General features: G+C 31.7%; 1 protein-coding gene across 3 annotated transcripts in view; it reads left to right on the top strand.

Annotated features, from left to right (window-relative positions):
• The first annotated feature begins 581 nt into the window (after nucleotides 1-581).
• Nucleotides 582-19,689, top strand: part of LOC120769163 (cGMP-dependent protein kinase 1) — a 31,817-nt gene continuing 12,709 nt past the window's right edge. For 2 of the 3 annotated variants that reach the window (XM_040096045.1, XM_040096048.1), the window contains exons 1-2: nucleotides 582-655; nucleotides 5,141-5,440. In XM_040096045.1, the coding sequence (XP_039951979.1) occupies nucleotides 5,330-5,440 (111 nt within the window). In that variant the 5' untranslated portion in view covers nucleotides 582-655; nucleotides 5,141-5,329. The remainder of the gene's footprint in view (nucleotides 656-5,140; nucleotides 5,441-19,689) is intronic. The other variant, XM_040096046.1, reaches the window with a different exon arrangement.

Consider the following 19,689-nt stretch of genomic DNA (forward strand, 5'->3'; position numbering starts at 1 on the left):
TATAAAGCCAATAACAATTGACAATGCGACGCGGCCTACTCACAATTAACACCTTTAAATCCCACTACAAAGCCAATAAGGGCAATTACTATCAACGCTTGACACTGAATTTATATACATATATTTATTAATGTGTGCATACTAGACTTTTATAAATATACATATCTATATAAATACCCAGACAGTGCAAGCAGCGCACCTGTATGATTGCCTTCATTTCTGTATGTGTGTGCGTGTGTGTTTGTAAGAGCTTACGCCGTCGCCTGTAACAATAAAAAAAATGATTCTAAATGGTAAAAAATGCTTCCGCACGTACGCGGCCATATAAAAATCCGTACGGTACCCCGCCCACCTGCGCCAATTTCGCAACGCCCGCCCAACACCCTTACACCTGCACAAACAAATGTAGACGACAATTAATTGGAACTGCTCGCTAGACCTACCCGACCTAGGAGGGTGTTAGCGGAGTTAACGGGTGCCACTTCGCACGCTCACACGCCGGCTAGCTCGCTCTCATTCTCACTCACTCATTTCGCGCAAATTGCCAATTTAAATTGGCCACATTAAATTAGTCGAGTTATCAGCCTCCATGCGGACGGAGGGTTTGAGACCGAAACGGTGCCAAAGGTGTTGCACTCGTGCGCTCAGATGAAAGGTAACGGTGTTGCGTGGCGTAAAAAGAAAATCAAAGTGCTAAATGGTATAACAAAAACAAAATTAACGCTGTGCTTTGAAGGTGAATTCGCGCTTCCGGTGCAAGTGCGGATGTTCAAAGTGTTAGATTAGTGTCTGTTGGAGGAAACTAAGTGATTTAGTGCTGATTTTCTGAATTGTGGAAAATTATAAAAGCAAATAAATTAAGTGATGAAAATATTTCAACAAATAAAACATTGATTTATAAAATACAAATACAAAAAAAAAATATTTTATTGAATTAAACATTTTTTTTGAAATTTTGGATACTACAATTTTCCAAAAATGTACAATATTGCAAAAAATTATAATAATATATGTATCATATATTTTGCTTAAAATATATATACATACATATATATTCAATACAAGAATTAATAATAAATTTTACCTAATAATAAAAACAAAATGATGTCATATATAGAAAAAATAAGAAAAAATATTTTAAATATAAAAATATGTGAAAATTAAAATCCAAGTGATTTCATAATTCTAAAATCGTTTTCATTATACCTGAACGCCAACAAAAATATTTCGCTGCTAACAAAGTTTACTTACAATGTGTGGCACTTATCTTTCAAAGTGCCATAAGAAAATTGTATTTGTACATATGTGCCTAGGTGTATACTGTTCGATAAGAATTCGTATGTTAGTGCCCAAATATGAATATTTTACTTATCAGCGCTAGCTTGCGCGTGATTAGGTAATACAAAAATATACAAATAACAAAGTGCAAAGAAAAAGTTAGAAAATAGAAATTCACTCAACCGTTCAAAAAGCGTAAAAAGCAATTACAAGCGAAACAGCTAACAAACCAAAACAACTGAGTAAACGAAAGTGTTTAAACAAATATTTGCAAGCAAAAAATTGCAAGTAAAAGTTAAAAAAATTAATTAAAAATACTAAAAAACTATGAAAAAAATTTAATGTCAAAAAAATTATTTAAACAAAAACAATTTTAGAAAATAATTTAAAAAAATTAAAAATTTAATTAATGTTTACGAAAAAAATCTAAATGCCAAAATATTATTTAAATAAAAACAATTTTAGAAAATAATTAAAAAAAAATTAAAAATTTAATTAATATTTGCGAAAAAAATTTAAATGCCAAAAATTTTTTTAAATAAAAACAATTTTAGAAAATAATTTAAAAAAATAAAAATTTAATTAATGTTTAAGAAATAAAATTAAATGGTGAAAAATTAAATAAACACATTTTATTATTATTTATTTAAAAAAAAATATTAAAAAAGCGTTCTATATAAAAACCTCAAATATCAAAAAATTCATTAAAAACGAAATAATTTTACAAAACCATTTAGAAAAAAAATATATAAAAATTTTAATGTTACAAATTAATTAATAAATATTAATTAAAAAAAAAGAATTAAAGGAAAATTTAACAATAAAATTAAACTTTCTGAAAAAATTTAAACGACAAAAAATTAATTTTTTAATTAAAAATAAATAATTTCTGTAAGAAGATTTCAAATGTCCAAAAAATTAATTTTAAAAAGCTGATTAAAAAAAAATTTAACTTAATTTTAAACAATTTTAATAATTTTTAATTTTTACATACAAACAAAAAATGCATATCAAATACAAAAACATACATTTGAAAATGTCACCAAATTAATTTTATGAAATAATTTTTACAATAAAAATTTATTTGCCAAAAAATTAATCAAAACAAAAATAATTTTAAAAACCGATTTAAAAAATTGAAGAACAGAATGAAAATTAAGTTAATTTTTATGAAAAAAATTTAAGTGACAAAAAATTAATTTACAAAATTTAATTATTTGTGAGTTAAAAAAATAATTGAAAAAATAAATTTCAATATAAAAAATTTAAATGTCGAAAAAAGTAATCTTTAAAAAACTATTTTAAATAATTCATATGTTTTTATTTAAATCCTATCTATAAATAATTTTAGATTTTTTTTTCAATTTAAAAACTATAAAAAAAAATTGAAAAATTTAAAAACTTTTAAAAACTATTTTAAAAAACTTTTTTTTTTAAATTTATTATTTAATTAATTATAATAAATTTCTTCATTAATTTAAATTACATTTTTATTTAATTGATTTTTAAGTAAATAGTTTTTTAATCAATTAATTGAATAAATTAAAAAAAATACTAATGAAAAAAAATTAATTTATATAAAAGAAATTTAAAGGTAAAAAAAATATTTTAAATAGCTAATTTAAAAAAACAATTTTTTTTATTTAATTTAAAAAAACTAAAATACAAAAAATTAAATTTCACTATAACTTAACTATCTTATAAAAATTATTTTAAAAGAAAATTTTTTAAATTTATAATTTACCTAATTGAAGTTAATATTTTAATTATTTTAAAAACTATTTTTTTTCAATTTAAAAACTATAATAAAAAATTGAAAAATTTAAAAACTTTTGAAAATTGTTTTAAAAAACTATTTTTTTTTAATTTATTATTTAATTAATTATAATAAATTTCTTCATTAATTTAAATTACATTTTTATTTAATTGATTTTTAAGTAAATAGTTTTTTAATCAATTAATTGAATAAATTAAAAAAAATACTAATGAAAAAAAATTAATTTCTATCAAAAACTTTAACAGGTAAAAAAAATATTTTAAATAGCTAATTTAAAAAAACAATTTTTCTTATTTAATTTAAAAAAACTAAAATACAAAAAATTAAATTTCACTATAACTTAACTATTTTATAAAAATTATTTTAAAAGAAAATTTTTGAAATTTATAATTTACCTAATTGAAGTTAATATTTTAATTATTTTAAAAACTATTTTTTTTTGTATTTATTATATATGTACTTAATTAAAAATAATTGTTTAATTTGTTTAAATTAATCATTAATTAATTGATTTTTTTATAAATATTTTTTTTATCTTATTAATTGATTAAATAAATTAAGTTTTGAAATAGATTTTTAACTTTTTTTGGCATTTAAAATTTGTAAGCAATTTTTTTGCCCAAATAAAACGAGAAATTAATTTATCATATAATTATAAAAATTAAAATTAGGTGCAAAAAATTATGACTGACTTAAAAAAATTCAGTAGCTCCAATGAACTTACATAAAGCATTTGTATATAAATCGCACTAATCGCTCGTAATAAACTCACATATTACATTCTAAGATCTAATCTGATTGTAAATTAAACTGCCGAATTAAGCAAATAAATATAATAAGTGAAATCTTATTTCACCTTGACTCATAAATAATAAGCAAATATATGGCAGATAAGATAAAACGCAATAAAAATGTGGCTAATGCTATAACGGACTAATATTCTATATGGTATTGGTAATTAAGTCGACTCCTAAATAGCTGAAAATGCGAATATATACATAGGTATACGAGTACCTTCGAACCAAATAAATGTAGATAGTGAAGACGAAAGTATACATGGTGAATAATTACGAGTTCAAATTATAATTGACGTCAAACGTTATGCCAAGAGCTGAGGCAAATATGCGTAAAAATGAAGTCATTAGGCGAAATATGCAATTTGCATGTTAAAACGAAGATTTTATTAATTTGCAATCGCGAAATTATATGCAATATATATTCCAATACAGATTTAATATTATCAATCATTCCTAATAAATTTTATACCGTTAGCTAATCAGAAATTCAAAATAGTTAAAACATTAGTCGTAAATCATAAGTTATACTTCGTTAGTCGTTAATGGCAAGTTTGAGTTTTCGATATTGACATAATACTATAAAGTTTTAGTCTTTTACCAAAAATCACAAGTCAAAACTCATTAGTCGTAAATCATGAATGACAGTTCATTAGTCACTTAAATTGAAATTTTACGATCAAACTATAAATTCTTAGTCAGTTACCAAAAGTTTGAAGTCATAAGTCATAACTTAACCATAAGTCATTCTTAGTCAGTTACCAAAAGTCAAAACTAATTAGTCGTAAGTCATAAGTCGCAATTCGTTATTCTCTAAGATTTAAGATATACTTATTAATTAGTTACCAAAAGTCTAAAGTAATAATTCATATCTTTGTCAAAAGTCATTCTTGGTCAGTTACAAAAAGTCATGTGTAAAAACTCATTCGTCGTAAACCATAATTCATTAGTCTCTGAGATGTAAATATTAAGAAAAATTTATAAATTCTAAGCCAGTTACAAAAAGTTCAAGGTCATAAGTCATAACTTTTATGACTAAGCTCTCATTCTTAGTCACTTACCACATGTCATAAGACAAATCAAATTAATCGTAAATCATAAGTCCTAATTCAGTAGTCTCTGATATTTAATAATTAAGATAAATGTATAAATTGTTTGGAAACACCAATAAGTGAAGCACTAAAATTCAATAATCGTTAGTCGTTAATCATAAATCTTTTGCAATATATAAACAATTTTTCATCAATAGTCTTTAATCATTGATCATTAACCATTAATCCTTAATCATTAGTCATTAACTAAAGGCGATTAATCAGCAAAATAAATGAACTTAGTAACTTCACTCCAAATATTGCTACAAATGGATGAAATCGTAGTTTTTCAAACAATAATAAAATCTACTGCTCTAAAGTAGAGGAAATTATCGAAAAAGCCGATAAAGATTGTCGACCAATAAAATAAAAAACCCACACCAACAAACATGGCGTGCTTTCCACGAAAGTTGCGTATATTCAATCGCGCCAAAGCCAGCTTTACGCCAGCGGAGGATGAAAATAAAGACACCTTGCTGAATAATGCCGCAAATCCAGTGGTGAGTAAAACAGCAAATACCATAACAAATTTATCTCAACACATACATACATATGTACCCAGACAATACAACAATACAATACATTCGAGATAAGCTAATCAGATGTGTAATGGAGTTAACAGAAAAGCATTGTGAGTAATAGTACTAGCAATCAATTGTAAATGCAAACATTGTAGGCAAAAGCAAAGACTTCCGAATTTTCACAAAGGTGTGGAACAATCGAATGTCTAACCGTTTTCTTACAGGGCAGGTAAGCCGCTACTTGGTAGAAAAATTAATGATTGAACGCTAATTAGTTCGACGACTGCGATGCCAGCTGATAACAGCATATTTAACCGTTACTGTTAATTGATAAGCCAATTTAACATGTAGTTTTGTAATGTTATAGCATATGTAGCTCATATTTACCGTTGCAAATACCACACACACTTGGAGCGCATTCTATTCGCCTGCTCAGTTGTTATCATAGCTCATTGCTTTATTTAATGGTTGTCGATAACTTGCTAATACAAATTATAGCTCGCACGATGACGTCGCAGCCAGCAAGCAATGCAATAAAGTGGCAGAGTGTATGGACAAATATTATTGTTGATAATTAATCTTATCGCACAAATATTTCAATTACGATTACGATTTTAAATTGAGTTATAAGGGTTTGATGATAATTCAATTAGAAGACTTTCGTTTAAAAGCAGGAAAAATTGGAATTTATGATTTTGCTATGAAGGAAAATGTTTAGTATATTTACTTACAAGAAAAATAAAAGAAATATATAACAACATTTCATTAACGTAATGCTCGTGAGCGTGAAGGAATTTTGGTATGGTTGCCGTTTCTAGCGAGCTCATCTGCTTTACAGCTTCCGCCGATTCCTCTCTGGCCAGGCACCCACAAAAATTTAATATGGGTCTTGCACTCCTCGACAAGCCTTAAGCTCATTGTCAGCGACGGTGTTATACATATGAAGAATGACATTAAGAGCCATCATTGGTGTTATACGTAGTGCACGGCTGATGCCAATTACAGTAGCTCATTGAAAAGAAACCCATTTGCTTAACAAGTGTGGCTTTACCAAGCGTCTCCACCAGACAAATAAACAGTATTAGCTTAACTACAGTGTCGTTAAACCAAAGCATTACTCTTAGTTAAGACTCCTACCGCTTCCCATCATCTCCTTTACATAAATACAAAGCAATTAATGCTTTGCTGGCCTTCTCCTCAAGATTAGGCTTTCATGATAGCTATGTACCAAGGACCATGTAATTCACCTTTTCGACAGTGTGAAGCCGAGAGCTCTCAATGTGGGAAGGGGTACATCCAGGGTTCTATACCTCCCGGTAAATAAAACCAGTTCAGTTTTGTTTGGAACAACAGCTAGGCCGCTTCCTTCCGCCCAGCAATATATATTATTGAGGTATGTTAGCTCGTGGACGGTATATACGAATTTTATTTTAACCCTGAAAGCAACAACATCTGCATAACTTTAACACTAAGAGCTCTGGGAAGCAACTGCGACACTTGAACTAAAACTAAACCTGCGACCTACAGATCTCTTCACTGAAAGCTGAGTGACAAAATTGACGGGGCGACTATTGGCTGCAGAAGAATTCACACATAGAACCTTCGGGCATAGTTTGGTGGGTCATGATGGCTTGTCAAGCACTTTTCAACTCATTAAACATTTATAAGCATCGCTCGAAAATTTATAAAGAGATTCGGGGATGAACTGTATCGAGTTAGACATAAGCCAACCTTTTAAGCTGCCCGACCACAGAAATAAATTTCAAGAAAGGTTCTTTTCTATAAAAAAAGCCGCAGAGCTAACTTCCAATGCATCAGCAAGCAACTCCAGACATAATATACAGCCAAGCAGCAATCAATTAATTAATTACGCTTCGCATATGCCACTGAAGTGTCTTGGAGAAAAAGATAGCAGTGAAGAGTGTCGCCAAAACCAAGCCCCATCACTTCAATTGAATGCCATGTCACAAATGCATCGAGAGCAATGAGATAGTGTATGAGATTGGCAAGAGTGGTGTACAACTGTGTGAGGTTTTAACCGCTCATTAGCAACTTTGTCTGACACTTTCCTATGAGTTGTTGCCTTTACAATTTCCTATCCACTCTCTTCTCCTTACGGATCACCTTTTTTTATAGTGTGAGGACCAACCGCAATGCAGGGTTCCGGTCCTATCATCTTGGAGGCAGCTGGGAACGGGCAAGCTCGTCATTCAATTCATTTCCGGCTACACTCTTGTGTGTGGCATCCAGATGAGGTGCAATTGAATGTGAACTGATAGGTTGCTCAACCGTTCTATTAACTTCTGCCAATAGTGATTTAATCTCATAAGTTGAGATCGCTATAAGTACCGTCTGGCTATCGCTGAGTAAATATGTCGATACTTTCATTGCGATAGTTGAGTTGGACCCACTAAAGCAAAGACTTCTACTTAGAAAACGTACCATAAGTATGAAAATTTATTTAAATTATGCTATACATGTTTCCTCGAATAACACCTTCATTTGCTGGAATGATCTTACCTTCCCTCACCCATAACATTCTGATTACTAGACGGACAGTACTTATTCTAGCATCACCTCTGAATTCGTACGTATTGCACGTGAAAGCACAGACGCAAGCAATTCTTTGCAAATTTCGATAGTTGTAGCCTTGCCGAAGTAGTATAATCTACCCACCAACATGTGGTAAACACTTCTTGCTCAAAACAGCTACTTAATTTATGGAAAGCTGTTTCCTTTTGAAATATAATTTAGAGTATAGAATGTGTATTTTAGGATAGCAGAATTTGGTTCTCCCAAAAAGTTTCGAACATAAAAATTTCAACGCGCATAAAATATAAAATACAGACTGTAATACAAATGAAAAAAGCCTTTGGGCATATTTATGCTTTCCGTTTAAAATTTTGAGCTTTTTATTCAAATTTCAATGATATTATTCTCAAAACACTGTGTGTTGATATTATAATGACTGCTTTTTCAGTATATGTATGTATGGAAATATATACTAGGTAGGTAAGTAGGTAGGAGTGCAGCCCTATCGGGCTCAATTAGCACTTGATGTGCCATTTTGATACACTATTCGTAGAACCACCTGTATCTGCTATTACGTTTCACCTTCTCTCTCAAACCATTTTGAGGTTTCGATGAAACTACTTATGTCCCATTTGCTTTTGGTGGAAATCCATTCAAGATTTGGTGCTTGGTGGATTCCGAGTGTTTTGTGTCGAATCCCATTTTGGACGCATGTTCCCCAAATGGCCAGTGCCCTGTTGTGGTAGCTGTTATTCTGTAAATACTTTTTCTTGACCTATTTAATAAATCATTTGTTCTTTTCCTGTCATATGTTGGCCATAATTGTTTATTTATGACGCATTTTGTAATGTTTTTCCACCTGTTGTTTGCAATTTGCTGAAATTGTCTATTGATCTCTCCTTTTATCGATCCTAGCGGGCTTGGTATTAGCTCCGCCTCGGATTCATTGAGGAAAGCTCCTGCCTTTGCCAACTCGTCTGCTTTTTCGTTACCGAAAAAGTTCCTGTGTCCGGGAACCCAGATCAAGTTTAACTGGAGCTTGTCTTTTATTGAGCTTAGTGCTCTCTTGCAGCTGTGAACTATACTGGATATATACTAGGACATATATATATTTTTTTGGGAGTATATAAATACATATATTACATATTTGAATGGATCAAAAAAATTTACGTTTTTTTTCGAGTCGTACTCCCAAAAATTGGTTGATAGACACCTCTAAGAAAGCCTCTTCAAGTATGAGCTCAAAAATGGTCAGCATAGTTTTTCAAATAAAATATGCGCTTACCCTATATTCTTTTTCAAATATCAATGATTATCCAAAGAAACCACAAAATATAAACAAAAGAAATGAGTTTTGCAAAGCGGTAAATTTCCTACAAGGCTAAGGACTTTGCAAAATAAACAAATGTTTATTCGATGAGTTATAAAATATACATGAATATAAAAGAAAAATACAAATGTCCTTTAAAATAGTCAAACTTCAGCCTTTAAGGGGGTATTCTGGTCTAGACGCATGAATTTTAGGCATTTTTTAAACTAAGATAAAAAAAAATGAAAAACATTTATACTATCCATTTTTTGATATGTTTTTACTGACATTTTAGTAATATTAAAAAAAAAAAATTTCAAGAAAAAAAAACAAAATTCGTCGAAATACGGGCCGGTGGAGTGGGGGCTTCAAAAAAATAGGTGCGTCCTGGTAGACGTGATTTCAACCCTTGTAGAGATCTAAGCCACAAAAAACAAGAAGATTCGTCATTAGTAAGGATGTCGTTATCGGGTTGACCATTTTCAAAACAAAAAATAAATAAATAATAACAAAATGGCGTCGACTTGAAAAAAGCAATTTTTTTGACCAGATTTTTTCGACCTTTTCGAATTTTTTAAAAATACTTCAAATCAAAATTTTTGGAAATCCAAGGCAGACACGATAGAGCATTGTATAAAGAAGATATGTACCAAATTTCAAAGGAATCGGTTTAGTAGAACTTGAGATATCATGTCAACCACCTCAAAAAAAGTAGTTTCGAGAAAAACGCGTTTAAAGTTTAGGAGACAATTCTAGTGAACACGGACGCCACGTCATAAAATCGGCTGTATCTCCGAAAATAATTCGAATTTTGAAAAATTTTTCCAAGGACATATTTTTGAAAGTCTAAGCTATGTAAATATGCAAAAAAACAATCGATTTTTTCAAAATCCTGGACCAGAATACCCCCTTAATACCTTTTAAAGGGTTAGGTTTACCGTAAAACTGCAAAAGACCATTTTCATTAAGTTTCCTTTAAAATCTATGAATCGAAATACTTTTTAAGCAGTTGGAAGCGAAATGTGATCTTTTCTATAATAAGGAGTAAAATAATAATGATAATAAGGAGAAACAAAAACCGTTAGGTGGAGGACCTACCCATTACAATTGAGTGCTTATACTGAAAGAGCCTTTCTTAGAAGTGTCTAGCAAACAATTTTTCTGAGTACGAAGCGAAAAAAAAAACATTTTCGACCCACCCTAATGTGTATATACTTTTGGCATTTGCTTGTTGTTTTTGTTAATTCGTGCTACGCTTTCACGCAAAACAATCTCAAAAGATAACAACAATTTTATTTTTCAAATTTTTTTTTCAATTTTTTTTATTTTTTTTTCAAAATTTTTTTTTCAAACATTTTTTCAATTTTTTTTTTTCAAAATCTTTTTTTCAATTTTTTTTTCACAATTTTTTTGAAACAAAGCAATGCGTCAGAAATTTTGTTGCATTGAAATAAATGCAATGTAGAATTATTAATACATAAGTCATTTACATTCACTTATCTTCTATACGAGCAAGTCGATATTTAACAGTGAGGAAGGTTACAACAAGAATTGTAAACTTTACCAACAGCGGCAATACATACGTGTACACACATATGTACATATAATGTGTGTATATATTTATAGTAACAAACCGCTTGTAATTGAAAATGCATGCTTATCACTCCGTAGAATATGTACATATGTATGTATCCGTGTGCGTGCGCTCATAACGGAAGCCGTGAAAAAACTTACCTGAATGCGCCACACATGTGCTTTGCTTATGTATATATTATATTTGAATACAAGTAAGTCTGCCCAGATATCAGCATTGCAACAACATTTACTCGGCAAGCAAGCGAACGAAGTCAGTAAAGTTGTGCAAACATTGAGATCTGTTTATTTGTTTGCTATCTTATTGTTGTTATTTTAATTGACTGTATTGTAAGCCATTTAACGGTGCGGTGATAAAAACGCGCTGAGATGCCGCAGATGTATGGTAGATACTATCTACATATATGTATACAGTTATTATTTATTTTGGAAATTTGTAAAAAAAAATCTACAAAAACACGGAAACCTTACTCAAATATATTTTTATAAAATGTCCAAACAAAATGCATGCTTTTAACTATACACCGCAGGTGTTTGAAAGCTGAAACTATCATTTATTGTTTGCCGGGGAAGCCAACTGCTACCTTTTTAAAGAGCTATCTTTGAAAAATATTTTTTTTAATATTACAATATTGGTCAATAACAAGAGCGTTTGGCTTTATGAAACCACGATGAAAATAAAATGTTTATTTTGCTATTTATGGAAATTTCCGGAAAAAATGTTCAAGATTGCTGAAATCACTTCCTTAATCTTAACAAAATTTGAAAATCAAATTCAGGGATTTTGGTATTTGTAACAGAGGAAGGAAAAGTTTACTTTCAAAGATTTATATAGGATTTTTCAATAGGGAGGTACTAAAGTAGACCAATGCCAAATTTTTTCCCGCTCTTTTGACATTTCTCTTTAGTTAAGAGCGCTACGTTCAATTTATGGTTCTCATAATCGCCCTATCAGATCAACAATTGAGCGTCTAGTGGAAAAATTGTGAGAAATACCCAAGTCAGTATCTCACACGTCGTTCACAAACATTGAGCATCTCTGAGACGTCGTTGTGGCGACTCTCTTGACTCTCTTGACCACCAGAATCGTCATATGTACGTGAGTTGAGCTAAGCTCACTTGAACTTGAAAATGATTCGGATTTTCATCGAAAAATCATCTTCAGCGATGAGGCTCATTTCTGCCTGAATGACTTTACCAATAAGCAAAATTTGTGTTATTGGTCATGCAGCAATCTACATCGCATCCCGAAAAAATTACAGTTTAGTGCGGCTTATGGGCTGGCGGCATCATTGGGCCGTACTTCTTCCGTGATGATCAAGACCGGCACGTTACTGTGAATGGGAATCGCTATCGCTCAATGATAACGGAATATTTTTGGCCCGAATTGGATAATGTGGACTTGGATAATATGTGGTTCCAGTCACACAGTGAATGTCACAATCGCCTTGATCGTGCGATTTGACGCCGTTAGAATGTTTCCTGTAGGGCTACGTCAAATCTATGGTCTATGCCAAAGAGCCCTCGACGATTGATGAACTTTGTACGAATATCGAAAGTGAAATTGGGTTCAGCGTCTGGACTTCTGCAAGCATATCGATGGTGAGCATGAACCAAGTTTTGCACCGCTCTTTTTGCAAAACCGTTTACAATGGGATCGCAAATCCACTCCCCTTAAGCTAATAGTATATTTCTTAGGGCTTAGACGAAATTATACAAATTAGGAAGTAACTGCTATATAACTAAAACCATTAATGAATATCTCACTTTATTTCTCATTATCACAATATGTACCGAATGACTCCTTTTGATACCCTCACAAAAAAAATAAACTAAGAGGTCAACGTTTTCAACACTTGAAAAGACGGTTGATTTGTTCAGTACGAATGTTTTGGAAATACCTCAATTAGAGTATCAAAGGTGCTTCGAAAATTAGTTAAAATGCACGCAAAAGTATACAGATATTTTGAAGAACATTATAGCTATTTTTGATGATTAATATTTGATTTTCCTCTCTAATACCGATTGCGCAGAGAAAAAGCTCTACAAATCTACAACGCGCTGCGTTGTTGATTGATAGTTCCTAACATGAAACCACTTAATATATATTTATTACTGTTTTAAGTTTTCAGTATTCACTCCGAAACAGCTTTATGGCGTAATTAAAGCTAGCTTTGCTTGAAAAAGAAAACAAAAGTATTTTGAAAAATATTTTCCCGAAAATATTGTTTCAAAGTGCAGGTAAATTGATTTGACGCACAGCATAAAACCAAGGCGTCAACAAAACACACTAAAAAGTTGTTTGCTATTTTTTCACTTTACCCGTTTTGGTTGTCATGAGTTAGACACATAGTGAGATCGATATAGAACGACGATACAAACGAGATTTGCGTCTTATATTTACTTCAAAAATAATAGAAAAGTCAACTCGGATGATTGTGTCTATATTATTATACTGTAGTAGACATTAATTCATGCTAAACTTCGTGAAGATATCTTGTTAAATTAATAAGTACCAACAAGGATCTTTAACATTTAGCAAATTCCACAACCATTGTTTACATTTAGCGAAGTCAACAACCTTTGTTTACATTTTATGGGGTCAATGACCTTTTTGTTTACATTTTATGTGGTTCATAAGTCCTCTGCTTGCTTTATGAGGTCAATGACCTTAATGTTAACATTCTTCTGAGGTCAGTGACCCCTTTGTTTACATTTTATGAGGCCAATTAGTGAATCGTTTACTTACTTTTAATGAGGTCAATGACCCTATTGTTTATATGATGAGGTCAGTAACCTTCTGTTTACATTTAGTCAAGTCCACAACATTTGTTCAAATTTAGCAAAGTCAAAATCCCTTGTTTTTATACATTTGTTTAGTTGACCTTATGTTTACATTTTTCCAAAATAGGCTCTAAGAGTGGCGGCGATTCCAGGAACTCGTGATATCTAACATACAAAATCAATAACGGAATTTGAGCCTACATTCGATTTTCTAATAAAATATTGTAAATAGAGTAACAGTGAAGTTACTTCAAGTGGATACGTGCGGCAGTATAGGAGTATCGAGTAAAAGCGCAATTTCATCTACCACGCTTCTAAAGTGTTATGAACCGTTTCTAACTAAACCGAAAGCTTTGAAAGTACTGGGGATTAGACAAAAGACATTTTTTTTTACTATATTACGAATTCAATAATATTTTAGCACCAAATGTAAATGTACTTCAACCAACCATAAAGTAATCGATATTATTGGATTCCAGATTCTCTACAGAGACTTAAAAAGTAGAGACTCATAAAAGCTGAAACAAATTCACAAAAACAAAAAATAATAGTAATATATATTAATAAGTTAATTTCGCAGTACAGAAACTTATTGAAACAGGCACGTGGCTAAACACCATTATGCTCACATATAAACATAACACTGAAAAGCTTTCTATATTGATAAATGCACTAGCTGAATCGAAAGGAAACACGCTGCTACAAACAAACACAATACTTTCACTCATTTCTATACAGCAATACACTTGCATACATACATACACAAACTGATGTGTATAAAAAAGTTAAAGTGCTAGGCACGCTGTAAATTTCGCACCTACTAAATTTTGACGCCATCAAAAATGCCTCACACGCCACCTAATCAAATGCCATGACGTCGTTGACGGAACGTGAGTTTCATGTAAAAGGAAATCAAACACGTGTCGAACACATACGCACACATATACTGTATGTGACTTACACAAACACATGCAAACAAGGAAAACACACGTGAACATTTACAGTTGCTGCGCGCAAGTCATTGGCAGGCTTTATTCGCGTTAGGCAGCGCATAACGGCATTTTTACTTCGGCATTTGATTTAAGGTGCTCAGCGCGGGATTTACTGCGGATCACAGGAGCAAAACGTGTATGGAAGGTGATTTACAAGAAAAAGTTAATGAAATTTGGGACGAGTTTTCTATATTATTTCTTATTGAGGTATGGAGTGCTAGGAAACAAACCGCTAAATGGGGATTTGATGAATTTGCTAAGCGCACACTCACAAATCCCTAGCGTGAATACTAATTATCTTTTATTATGGAGTTTGTTTAATATATGACATTTCGTTAAACACATAATATATCAACATAGATATACTTTTTAACTCCAAAAATTGTGTGTTGAAGTAGGGAAAAATTTGTGAAGCAACAGTTTGCCACGCAAAGAAATACTGATATGTGTGATAGTTGGTGCAAAGTCATTATTTTCTGCGTCACTGTATGTTCAACAGCTTTCATTATACCTAACTTTTATTTTCAAAGATATCTCTATTTCATTTGTTGCCAGCCTAAACTTAGCAAAGATACCAGCAAAAATCGCTATTATTGGTAGCTGATCCTCTGTAGAATAAACCTTTCAATGTATAACCTGCATTTCGAGTTTGATTTTCTGCAACATCCAGTTTAGGTATCACCAACCACATTAGCAGTTTCAAGGAAAAGCTTTTCCGACCCAACCTAATCTCACTCAGCCGAGCCTAAGCCAAAATATCTTTAACAGGTAGTTAGCAGGTTAACAGAAACCGGAAAAATTACAAAATGTTTAAAGATTTTATTTTTTCACGGTTTTGAAGTATTCAAATATCTTAAAAAATTACTATAAAATGTTTTTGCGATTTTCCGATGATTTTCTAAACTACTACCAATCGCGTGGAACTTTTCCTCATAATGCCATATTTATTGTAAATTGTATTTTCCTTCCTTCAGCTTCATACCAGAAAGCTAAACAATTTAAAATCGGCTTAATGGTTAGAATATATGTAGATTATTCCCTCAAAATTATCAATATTTTTATATAGAACTCTTAAACGTCTCGCTGTCGAAATATTTTTTTTTTCACTCAGTAAAATCTGTGCCAGATGTCACACCAAAATAATCATTAGTGTTTAGTAGACGCTTGTCTTCCAGAAATACATAACGTACATTCGGCGATTTTCCCGATGAATGAAATTATTCAACAAAGAAGTACCATTGAATTTTTAATTCGGAATCAAATTTCTGATACCGAAACGTTCAAAATGGCAAAAAAGGTTGTATCACCGTTTGTCGCGATCAAATTGTTTCGATTGGTACAAATTATTCAAAGAGAGTCGAGAACGAGTTGACTACGAACCATCTCCAGGACGGCCATCAACATCAACTGATGATCAGCACGTCAACAAAATAAATAAATTGGTGCTTGAGAATCGACGACTAACAGTCAGAGATCTTATTGGCATCGTTGAAATATCGAAAGGATCAATGAAAACCATTTTGAAAGATCATTTGGGTCTAAGGAAGGTGAAAGCACGATTAGTTCCCAAATCACTCAATTTTTTCGGAAAACAACGTCGCGTTAGAGTCTGTCAAACAATGCTTTCCAACTACTAGGATATCACGAAAGGTATTATTTTTGGCGATGAGTCTTGGATCTATGCTTACGAATCGGAAACCGACGTTCAGTCGGCCAAATATCATGAAAAGGTGAACCGAAGCCTACAACACCACGCCAAAAAAGATCAAAAATCAAGGTTATGTTTACAGTTTTCTTCGATTAGCGAATGTGGATCTGCCAAACTGTCAACAGGGAATGGTATTTCAGTGCTGTTCGTCGGTTTGTACGAATAGGCCAGGATTACGATCTCACAACTCTTGATTTTTACACTACCGTCTCTACTGTATTGATTCTTCGTAAGTATTTCGCCAAAGTTTTAACCAATATCATGCCGGAACCATAATATTCGCCCGATTTAGCTCCGTGTGACTTCAGCTCATTCAGAGGAAACCGTTTTGAGTCAATTGAAGACATTAAAAGTGAATGGCTGTGCGCATTGAAGGCTATTCCGGAAATTGACATTAACAATTGTTTTGAGAATTAAAAGCAAAACGTTGGCATTAGTGTATTGGGACTAAGGGTGATTACTTTAAGGGAGACGTCTTAAAGTTTGAAAAGTAAATTATGAATTTTAATATTTTTTAATCATAGTAGTAAATGAGTATAGACGACATTAGAGTGATTCAAAAAAAATTTTTTTTTTTTCGTTTGGTACTCGGAAAAATAGGTTCCTACACACTTCTAAGAAAGCCTCTCCAAATATGAGTTTTTAATTGTAATATTGTAATTTATATCTCGCTTCAAACTACTTGAGAAAATATCTTTTTCCTTAGATTTTTTAGGAAATTGCATGCTCTACAAAAAAGGTCTATTATGATTTTTTCGTAAACCCAAACGTTGAAAAGATATTAACGGTTAAAGTTTGATTATTTTTGGGAAAATTTTTTATTTCTTATGAATGTTATAACTCAATGAAAAAAAAATTATTATGGATGATGAAACTTATAGGCTTTCTTAGAGGTGTCTAGGAACCCATTTTTTTTTTCTTTCTGAATCACTCTAATAGGCATGCTCCTTAATCAGCTTCTTAACGGTGTCTGTCTAAAGCAAGGTCCATCTAGATCATTTGACATTTTTGATTATAACTCCATTATTTAAGTACATAAATCAAATCGCAGGTTCTATATATTCTCTCAAACCTTCAATTGTTCAAAAATGAGAGTGCAGGAAAGAGCTCCCATCGCTATTTACATATCTATCATAGAGTAGTAGAGGGTATCATAGCTCTTATGGATCGACTCAATACATTTTAGTTAAAGTTTTGGGAATAAAGCATGTCAATGCTATGACTCTTACCAAAAGACCTGAATCTATTGCAAAACCGACGTCTAATAAAATTCACAAAAGATATGCTTGAGAACGTAGCTGTTGACCCTACATACAAGGACATCACACGCAACATTATAGGTAACGAGACGTACGTTAATTTTCATAGCGTCGAGACTAACCAACACTCTAGCGTATGGCGCTCCAAAAATAATCCAAAAAAAAAATCCTCAAAGCAAGGGAGGGAGCTCATAACAAAGAAAAATTTGTTTTGGATTTGCATTATTTTAGAGTCTATTTTGAAGGCGATAATAAATATTTGTATTAAAAGACGAGAAAATCATGTTTTTTTTTGGTGAGGTCGGGTCAAATTTGATAATATGATACGAGTATTTTCGATCATCATTAATTCATTGAAGTTACAGAAAATTTTAATAAAAAATGTATGTATTGGATAAACTTAATAAAGGTAATAAATATTGCATTAACTCGTCTTTCCAACAATAACACTTTTGTACCTTCTGTATAGGATAGGCAAACCCCAATCATATACGCTTATTTTCGTATTACTATTATTATTATTAATATTTTATTGCTTATTTTCTAAATGTCAACACACCTCGTATTTCTTCGAAATAAATTTTCCCTATGTCTACAAGCAATGCCCCGGAACGGCGTTCCTCAAAGTTTGCGATTTCTATTTGTCTCTTGTCGCGCCTGAAATCAATGTCATACATTATTTACATGTCAAACGTGGCAACAGGAATGTTATCTATCAATTTTAAATCGAAAAGTGAATACAAATGAAAGCAAAAGCAAGAAAAAAACAAGAAAACGAAAAACAAAACAAAAAGCAAATATTACCGATGGATTCTTAATATTTTTCTCATTTTTCATGCCACGACACAAAACATTATTTAATAAAAAGCAGTAAAAATCGAAAGCAACAACTTATTGATAGCGAATTGTGTAAACAAAGTGAGCCAAATATTGCATACACACACACACACATACGACTATTGGAGTTTATACAAACACAGACAGGCACGCACTCACATAGAAATAAGGGCATATCTGAAAGCAATCAATTTTTTATCACATGTCTGTCAACTTTATGCATAAATATAAATCAATATATATGTAAATATATATGAATATATATATTTGAATGTGTTTGTTTCAGTATGTGTATGTCATGTGTCATGCCACTCAGTGCTGCAATAAAATCAAAAACAGTTAGAGGTGTGGTAGCTGATGTGCTGTCAGTGATGGATCGTTGTCAAATGAAATCACAAGTCGCCATAACATAAATGTGTGTGTGTGTGTAACGCTTATCGGTGCTTGCTTAAAATACACAATAATATTTGCACGTGTGTGTTTGTTGTAGGTAAGCATGCCATCGCTGTAAGCATGTAATTGTGGCATCTCCGCTATTTGTGTTATTTTTGCCACTTTTTTGTTGCCCGCAAGGAACGGTACTTAGCCTCAAGGACGACTGTTGGCACACAAGCTCACTGCGAGCGCATGTTTACAGCTGTTAATATGATTCCGTTATAAATAACTTTTTTTCACCAAAGCTATGTATGATTGAGCGTTTTAACGGTATTTAATTTTTAATGCGCGTGTGGGATATTGATGGACAGCGAAGCAAGGAAGGTTATTATGAGGGTTCAATATACATGCAAATACAATAGGTTAAATATGTTTTTTTTGGTGTTTTTCCTATTTTAATGTAATAAAGTTGTTCAAGTGACATATGAGACCTAGCACCTAATCGTTCCCAAGTTATACGGGAAATGATTCAATATTGGAACCATTTTCAACACTCATTCGAATGGACTCAATTACTGAAGCTTTACAGATATACTTATATACACACGCCCCGCATGGACAATGATTGATCCACTTTTCTATAAATTTCTTATAAGACTAGTCTGGAGGGACTTCAGTGCATTGGACGAATTTAATTTTCTAAACTGAATTTTATTTAGTTTTATTTAGAATGCCATTCGCTAGATTGTTGGAGAACTTCGATGTTATATATATAAACCAATGTCCCGTCACCACTAATGATGATGCATTTGAGGTGCCCAGTTATGTTTTCAACCACA

The sequence above is a fragment of the Bactrocera tryoni genome, chromosome 2 (genome assembly GCF_016617805.1).
Source record: "Bactrocera tryoni isolate S06 chromosome 2, CSIRO_BtryS06_freeze2, whole genome shotgun sequence".
NCBI lineage: Eukaryota > Metazoa > Arthropoda > Insecta > Diptera > Tephritidae > Bactrocera > Bactrocera tryoni.